We start from the raw sequence: 8,646 nt of genomic DNA, 5'->3' as shown, positions 1-8,646 counted from the left end.
AGACTCACGTACCTGAACACAGTCGGTCCTGCCAGGAGCTTGGAGGTGGGCGATGGCTCTCAGCAGCAGTGCTGACGCCTCATGAAGATCACACGCAAATGGAAAGAGTTTCTATGGAGGTGAAAGATGTGAGGAACACCTGCTGGAAGATACTGTCACGTCTCACCTGGTGCAGCTGCAGCCAATCACAGTGCTTGTAGCTCAGACGTCCGTCCAGATAGGAAGTTCTCTGAGAGTCCTCCACCAGCTTCATCAAGGCTCTCAGGGACGTCACCACCTCAGTCTGCTCGGTCCAAATAACTTGTTATTACCTCTTGTTGCTGATTGGCTGGGAGATTTGTGTTAACAGTCTGCTTGTATCGCACATGATATCGCACACAAGTAAACACGCTGCAGGACTAATTGTATCGCACATGATGTCACACACAAGTAAACACGCTGCAGGACTGCTTGTATCGCACATGATATCACACACATGTAAACACTCTGCAGGACTGCTTGTATCGCACATGATATCACACACAAGTAAAAATTATACAGGACTACTTGTATCGCACATGCCATCACACACAAGTAAACACGCTGCAGGACTGTTAGTATCGTACATGAAATCACACACAAGTAAACACTCTGTACGACTGCTTGCATCGCACATGATATCACACACAAGTAAACACTGCAGGACTGCTTGTATCGCACATGATATCACACACAAATAAATACTCTGCAGGACTGCTTGTATTGCATATGATATCACACACAAGTAAACTCTCTGTAGGACTGCTTGTATTGCACATGATATCACACACAAATAAACACTCTGCATGAGTGCTTGTATCACACATGATATCACACACAAGTAAACACTCTGCAGGGCTGCTTGTATCGCACATGATGTCACACACAAGTAAACACTCTGCAGGGCTGTTAGTATCGCACATGATGTCACACACAAGTAAACACTGCAGGACTGCTTGTATCACACATGATGTCACACACAAGTAAACATTCTGCATGATTGCTTGTATCGCACATGATATCACACACAAGTAAACACTCTGCATGATTGCTTGCATCCCACATGATATTACACACAAATAAACACTCTGCATGACTGTTTGTATCGCACATGATGTCACACAAGTAAACACTCTGCAGGACTGCTTGTATCGCACAGGATGTCACACACTAGTAAACACTGCAGGACTGCTTGTATCACACATGATATCACACACAAGTAAACAATTTGCAGTATTGAAACCCTTCCATCTTAGTTGCTGGCAGGAACAATCAGTTTTTTCCACAGATGATGGGCACACATGCGATATAAATGTGGTCTCAGGTCAGGTCAAGCAACAGGCTGACAAAGAGGACAAGGGACTTCCTTTGGACTAACCTGGATGGTGGGGCACTTCTCTGGCTGTGGACTTATTTCTTTGTCCACCAGAAGCACCAAAGTGTTGACTGCCTGAGGAGCGACTTCCTGGAAAAAAGTTTTTGAACACCTTAGGAGAACGATTGTAAAAGGTCCCAAACTTGTAGTCATTGTCAGTCTGGTGTAAATAAAACAATCCTTTGACTGAAGTTCACTGGAGCACTTCAGATGTTTGCGTGTCTCACCTGCAGCATCACCAAGGCCTTGTAAAGCTGCGGTGAAGGACTTGACTTCCTTGCATCAAAGATCAGAGTCATCCCAGCTTCTCTCAGCTCCCTCCTAGCCAATAAAAGAGATCCCAACTGTTGTTTGGATACTGAAGTCCACAAGAACAGAACGCTGACCTGACGATGGCATGGAAGTAGAGCAGCATCTCCAAGAGCTCCTGGCTGCTCATGATGGATCTCCATCCTTGGTGGGCTCCATAAAGCTCAATGACTGACCTGCCGGTTCGGTCTCTGCCTCCTGAAAGAATTAATTGTCCATGTTACCTCCTCCATTCTTACATAAAGTACAACCTTCTCACATTTCTTCTCAGTTGGAGAACCCGCCTGTGAGCGCTGCCACTCCTTGATAGAGCGGGTGAGGAAGGAGGTCTGGTCTGGGATGCAGATGAACAGAGGATGGAAGAGCATTCTTTAGAGTGTCCGGTAAGGAACTCTCCATCTTTCTACCATTTGGAGATCCATCTGTAGAAAGATGAAGACCTTTGAGGGAGGTTTGTGGAACATGGTAAACAAATACTTCATTTCCCAGAATGAGTATTGCTTGGAAAATGCTTTGCAGGATTCAGTTTGTAAATTCTGTGACTTGGCTAAATTACATTTTTTTTATTTCAAGTCCATTTTCTGTAACTACAGTTCAACATACTGTAGAAGAGCATTATCAACTCAAATGGTTGAGGTTCCGAGTTGAGAAGTAGGTCGCATGCAGAGGGAAGTGGGCGTGTTGGAGAGACTTACCTGTAATGGCCGTCGTCATCCTGTTGATCTTTGGTGAGACTAATCCAAAAGCTGTGCTTTTCTTACACTTGACCACGTGGAGCTGAGGAACATCTGCACATGGGTCAGCACCAACGCCCCTCCTCACTTTCTGACCCTCAACAAGAACCAACTGGCACTTCTCTGACGTGTCCACCACGGTTGTGGAAAGGGAGGAACATCTTCCCTGGGGTTCCCGTTTGTTCTTGGCTGCAGTGGGAGTGAGTCTGCTTAGTGGTTCTTCACAAGGTTTGGGGACTTTGGCAGAACTGTATGAAAGGCTTTGGAAAGGTGCATTTGTCTCGTGGGTGTCATCAGATTTTGTTCCACTCCCATTTTGTAAAGGGATGTAACATTTGGCATCAATTGATTCTCGGAAAGGGGCGGTAGTCCTGTGAGGTACGACTTCTGATTTTCCTTCAAACTGTCCAGGGTTGAAGGACGTACAGACAGTTGGGTTTGTGTCTCCTGTGTGTCTCCAACATGGAACGGTGTGCGTTTCTCCTGACTCTTTGATGATGTTTCCACTGGCATTGGACATGTTTCGCATCCCAGATTCGTAATAAAGTCTTTGGTCAAGCTGTCCTTGAGTCTCTGTAGGTTTCCTGTTATTGATTCCACCATCCTCTGGCAAAACACCTAACAACTGCGTTCTAGCCTTCTCCAGTGGGTTTTTTAGTGCGGCTTTGTAGGATTCTTGATGCTGACACTTGAAATCCTGAGTCCTGGAAAACGTTTTCCCTTGTCTCCTGGTCATGCACGGGGTGCAGGGCTTCTCTGATAACTGGATAGTGCACACACACTGTAAAGGTTCAGGGTGGGGTTGCTCGGACTGGGAGTTTTGCAGATGCGGTGAAGGTCCGGCATAACTGTAAAAGTCATTGTGATGTAAAAGTACTTGTGAAGTTTGTCCAAAAAGCACATTAGCCTGAAAAATATTGATGTAGTCAGCATCTATGGCATCTACCTGTCCTGAAGACGGACTTACTTGCTTTGTATTCCCTTCAACCTTGCACAACAATCTGTTTTCACCAGTTGGAATATTCATTGTTTTATTTGTCTTGGTTCCACTGAAGCGGCTTTCCCATGTATTTGGAGTCACCCAGCCAACTGGCTTTGGCTCGGTCTCAGTGACTTTGTCCCTGGCCAGCTGGGACGAGGGAACACTGCTACAATCCACAAGACAGAGAGACACCGCGATGCCGTTCTTGGCCGGACATATTCTGGTCTCCAGAAAAAAATCAGCCGAGTGTGAGACTGACGGTAAGAATGAGGCCTGGATGGTTACAGGGTACTGTCCGGGTCCGGCTTCCTTTGAAAGAGGATAACCAAAGGAACTGTTGGATGGGCAGCTATTAGGAGAACTAGCAAAAGGCACTGGAGGGGGTGTCGGGGCGTGTGAAGGAGGAGGAGAGGCCATGCTACTTCGAGGCGATGCACCGAGTCAGGCACAACTCCCGGTTCCCACAATTAGCCATGTGAGGGGATCACATTGGTGAATGTGGGGGGCTCTCCCGGGAGGCTACCATCACGCTTCACAGAAAGGTGTCCCCTGTGGAAGAGAGTGGAGGTGGACACCACTGACAGCAGCTTTGAAACGGACACCTCCAGGGAATCAAAGCTCTGGATAAGGATGGAGAGAAAAGGGTGAGACTACAATCTATGCGGGTATTTGCTTTGGTGTGACGGGCAAACCACCAAAAATATTCAGTATTCTTGCTAACAGTTAACAAAACATTTAAAAGGTACCAACAGAAGTTCTTTCAGGTTTGGACTACGTGCAACAGACTTATTCAACTGATGGGCGGCGGGCATTTGACCTGCCGCCCATCAGCCAAGTAGGTCTGATGAAACCATCTTAACTAGGTTGGATGATGTGTGCAGTTCTCCCGCCACCCCCCAGGGGGCCACAGAGACATGTGTGTGAGAGTGAAGCAGCAGTAGAAGAAGAGTACTCGTTCAACCCTGGGAAATCATGTAAACAAATAACAACAATGGAACTTTTAACAAGGACTGGACAACAAAGTATGAATGTTCTGGAGTCATTGTTTCCTGTAGGACCTTTTAAGTGATGGACACATTGATCCAGACCAGCAACAAGGATAGAAATCCACACCTTTAATCTTCACCACCAAACGTTTGTAAGTAGATGTTATTTGTAAATATATTTACCGGTACTTTGTTTTGTGTTGAAATTGTTTGTGATGTTTTTTGTAGTCGTGTTGTTTTTTTGTCCGAGAGTAAAGTTTGTTTAATACATGTAGCGCTAAATGTGACCATTAGAGGGCGATAACGCTACACCTCGGGTTTCATTGTGATAAGTCAAATGTGCAATGTTTGGAGTGGGAATGTTGTGTAATTATATGTGTAAACATTTGTACTTAAAAGCAGTGAAGTTGTCACGTTGTGTAAATGGTAAATAAAAAGAGAATACAATGATTTGCAAATGCTTTTCAACTTATATTCAATTGAATAGATAGCAAAGACAAGATATTTCATGTTCACACTAAGAAACTTTGGTATTTTTTGCAAACAATCATGAACTTGGAATTTAATGGCAGCAAAAAAGTAATAGCTATTACTTTTTTGCTGCCGCCTAGGCGGTAGAAAATGGATGGATGGATGGAAAAAGTAGTCAGAGGGGCATTTTTACCACTGTGTTATATGGCCTTTCCTTTTAACAACACTCGGTAAAGGTTTGGGAACTGAGGAGACACATTTTTGAAGTGGAATTATTTCCCATTCTTGCTTGATGTACAGCTTAAGTTGTTTAACAGTCTCCCTTCTGATATTTTAGCCTTCATATTGCACCACACATTTTCAATGTCTGGACTACAGGCAGGCCAGTCTAGTACCCGCACTATTTTACTATGAAGCCACGCTGTTGTAACACCTGGCTCGGCATTGTCTTGCTGAAATAAGCAGGGGCGTCCATGATAACGTTGCTTGGATGGCAACATATGTTGCTCCAAAACCTGTATGTACCTTTCAGCATTAATGGTGCCTTCACAGATGTGTAAGTTACCCATGCCTTGGGCACTAATACACCCCCATACCATCACAGATGCTGGCTTTTACACTTTGACCCTAGAACAGTCCGGAGGGTTCTTTTCCTCTTTTGTCCCAGAGAACACGACAGCCAAAGTTTTCAAAAACAATTAGAAATGTGGACTCGTCAGACCACAGAACACTTTTCCACTTTGCATCAGTCCATCTTAGATGAGCTCGGGCCCAGCGAAGCGTTTCTGAGTGTTGTTGATAAATGTCTTTGGCTTTGCATAGTAGAGTTTTAACTTGCACTTACAGATGTAGCGACCAACTGTAGTTACTGACAGTGGTTTTCTGAAGTGTTCCTGAGCCTATGTGGTGATATCCTTTACACACTGATGTGGCTTTTTGATGCCTGAGGGATCCAAGGTGCGTAATATCATGTCTTACGTGCAGTGATTTCTCCAGATTCTCTGAACCTTTTGATGATATTACGGAGCGTAGATGGTGAAATCCCTAAATTCCTTGCAATAGCTGGTTGAGAAATGTTGTTCTTAAACAATTTGCTCAGGCATTTGTTGACAAAGTGGTGACCCTTGCCCCATCCTTGTTTGTGAATTTCATGGAAGCTGCTTTTATACCCAATCATGGCACCCACCTGTTCCCAATTAGCCTGTTCACCTGTGGGATGTTCCAAATAAGTCTTTGATGAGCATTCCTCAACTTTCTCACTCTTTTTTGCGACTTGTGCCAGCTTTTTTAAAACATGTTGCAGGCATCAAATTCAAAATGAGCTAATATTTGCAAAAAATAAAGTTTCTCAGTGTGAACATGAAATATCTTGTCTTTGCTGTCTATTAAATTCAATATAAATTGAAAATGATTTGCAAATCATTGTTTTTATTTACCATTTACACAACGTGACAACTTCACAGGTGTTGGGTTTGTACATGTGGAATACCTGCATTAGGAGTTTCAGTATAATTAAAGGTGGTCAGGTCCATGCTAACATCTTCCTAGCACACAGCTGACATGCAGACTGTGTACAATTGTTACTCTCAAACATGCAATTAGACAAAAAAGTATTTTTATATCTCTCATAATGTCCTCATAATGTCTTCATAATGTCCTCATAATGTACTCATAATGCCTTCATAATGTCCTCCTAACGTCCTCATAATGTCTTCATAATGTCCTCATGTCTTCATAATGTCCTCATAATGTTCTTATGATGTCTTCATAATGTCTTCATAATGTCTTCATAATGTCCTCATGTCTTCATAATGTCCTCATAATGTTCTTATGATGTCTTCATAATGTCTTCATAATGTCCTCATAATGTTCTCATAATGTCTTCATAATGTCCTCATAATGTCCTCATAATTTCCTCATAATGTCTTCATAATGTCCTCATAATGTCTTCATAATGTCTTCATAATGTCCTCATAATGTCCTCATAATGTCTTCATAATGTCCTCATAATGTCCTCATAATGTCTTCATAATGTCCTCATAATGTCCTCATAATGTCTTCATAATGTCCTCATAATGTCCCCACAATGTCTTCATAATGTCCTCATAATGTCCTCATAATGTCTTCATAATGTCCTCATAATGTCCTCATAATGTCCTCATAATGTCTTCATAATGTCCTCATAATGTCCTTATAATGTCCTCATAATGTCTTCATAATGTCCTCATAATGTCTTTATAATGTCCTCATAATGTCCTCATAATATCTTCATAATGTCTTCATAATGTCCTCATAATGTCCTCATAATGTCTTCATAATGTCTTCATAATGTCCTCATAATGTCCACATAATGTCCTCATAATGTCCTCATAATGTCTTCAGAATGTCTTCATAATGTCCTCATAATGTCCACATAATGTCCTCACAATGTCCTCATAATGTCTTCAGAATTACTTCATAATGTCCTCATAATGTCTTCATAATGTCCTCAAAATGTCCTCATAATGTCCTCATAATGTCTTCATAATGTCCTCATAATGTCCTCATAATGTCTTCATAATGTCCTCATAATGTTTTCATAATGTCCTCATAATGTTTTCATAATGTCCTCATAATATCCTCATAATGTCTTCATAATGTCTTCATAATGTCCTCATAATGTCCTCATAATGTCTTCATAATGTCCTCATAATGTCCTCAAAATGTCCTCATGTCTTCATAATGTCCTCATAATGTCCTCATAATGTTTTCATAATGTCCTCATAATGTCCTCATAATGTCTTCATAATGTCCTCATAATGTCTTCATAATGTCCTCATAATGTCTTCATAATGTCCTCATAATGTCCTCATAATGTCTTCATAATGTCCTCATAATGTCTTCATAATGTCCTCATAATGTCTTTATAATGTCCTCATAATGTCTTCATAATGTCTTCATAATGTCCTCATAATGTCCTCATAATGTCTTCATAATGTCCTCATAATGTCTTCATAATGTCCTCATAATGTCTTCATGTTTTCATAATGTCCTCATAATGTCTTCATAATGTCCTCATAATGTCTTCATAATGTCCTCATAATGTCCTCATAATGTCCTCATATTGTCTTCATAATGTCCTCATAATGTTTTCATAATGTCCTCATAATGTCCTCATAATGTTTTCATAATGTCCTCATTATGTTTTCATAATGTCCTCATAATGTCCTCATAATGTCTTCATAATGTCCTCATAATGTCTTTATAATGTCCTCATAATGTTTTCATAATGTCCTCATTATGTTTTCATAATGTCCTCATAATGTCCTCATAATGTCTTCATAATGTCCTCATAATGTCTTTATAATGTCCTCATAATGTTTTCATAATGTCCTCATTATGTTTTCATAATGTCTTCATAATGTACTCATAATGTTCTCATAATGTCCTCAGTTCACACAGTGTGTGTTTATTTTAGAGCCCTTTAAATACAGTGTATGTTTATTTTAGGGCCCTTTAAATACAGTGTGTGTTTATTTTAGGGCCCTTTAAATACAGTGTGTTTATTTTAGGACCCTTTAAATACAGTGTGTGTTTATTTTAGGGCCCTTTAAATACAGTGTGTGTTTCTCTAATGGCTGGCCACTAAGAGCCACTCAGTCTTTGGCACCATGAGTGAAAGGAGCACAATCATCAAACTACACACTTTTTGTAATGTAGCATTGTGTGACTTCTCACAATGAGAGACATAAACATCTTAAAGGTTGTATTAGGATTGTTGTAAACACTTCT

The 8,646-nt window shown here is 41.3% G+C and overlaps 1 protein-coding gene across 1 annotated transcript in view; it reads right to left on the bottom strand.

The window, feature by feature from the left end:
• LOC133648460 (uncharacterized) overlaps window positions 1-3,835 on the bottom strand; it is a 62,447-nt gene extending 58,612 nt beyond the window's left edge. The window contains exons 1-8 of the mRNA XM_062044610.1: window positions 3,518-3,835; window positions 2,398-3,199; window positions 1,987-2,124; window positions 1,780-1,900; window positions 1,621-1,714; window positions 1,397-1,483; window positions 167-283; window positions 13-111 (exon numbers count right to left, since the gene is read on the bottom strand). Coding sequence (XP_061900594.1) covers window positions 13-111; window positions 167-283; window positions 1,397-1,483; window positions 1,621-1,714; window positions 1,780-1,900; window positions 1,987-2,124; window positions 2,398-3,199; window positions 3,518-3,835 — 1,776 coding nt within the window. The remainder of the gene's footprint in view (window positions 1-12; window positions 112-166; window positions 284-1,396; window positions 1,484-1,620; window positions 1,715-1,779; window positions 1,901-1,986; window positions 2,125-2,397; window positions 3,200-3,517) is intronic.
• Between the last annotated feature and the right edge of the window lie 4,811 nt (window positions 3,836-8,646).

Source organism: Entelurus aequoreus, linkage group LG01, assembly GCF_033978785.1.
Source record: "Entelurus aequoreus isolate RoL-2023_Sb linkage group LG01, RoL_Eaeq_v1.1, whole genome shotgun sequence".
Taxonomy (NCBI): domain Eukaryota; kingdom Metazoa; phylum Chordata; class Actinopteri; order Syngnathiformes; family Syngnathidae; genus Entelurus; species Entelurus aequoreus.
Note: the sequence above shows the minus strand (reverse complement) of the source record. Positions and strands in the feature narration are given on the sequence as shown.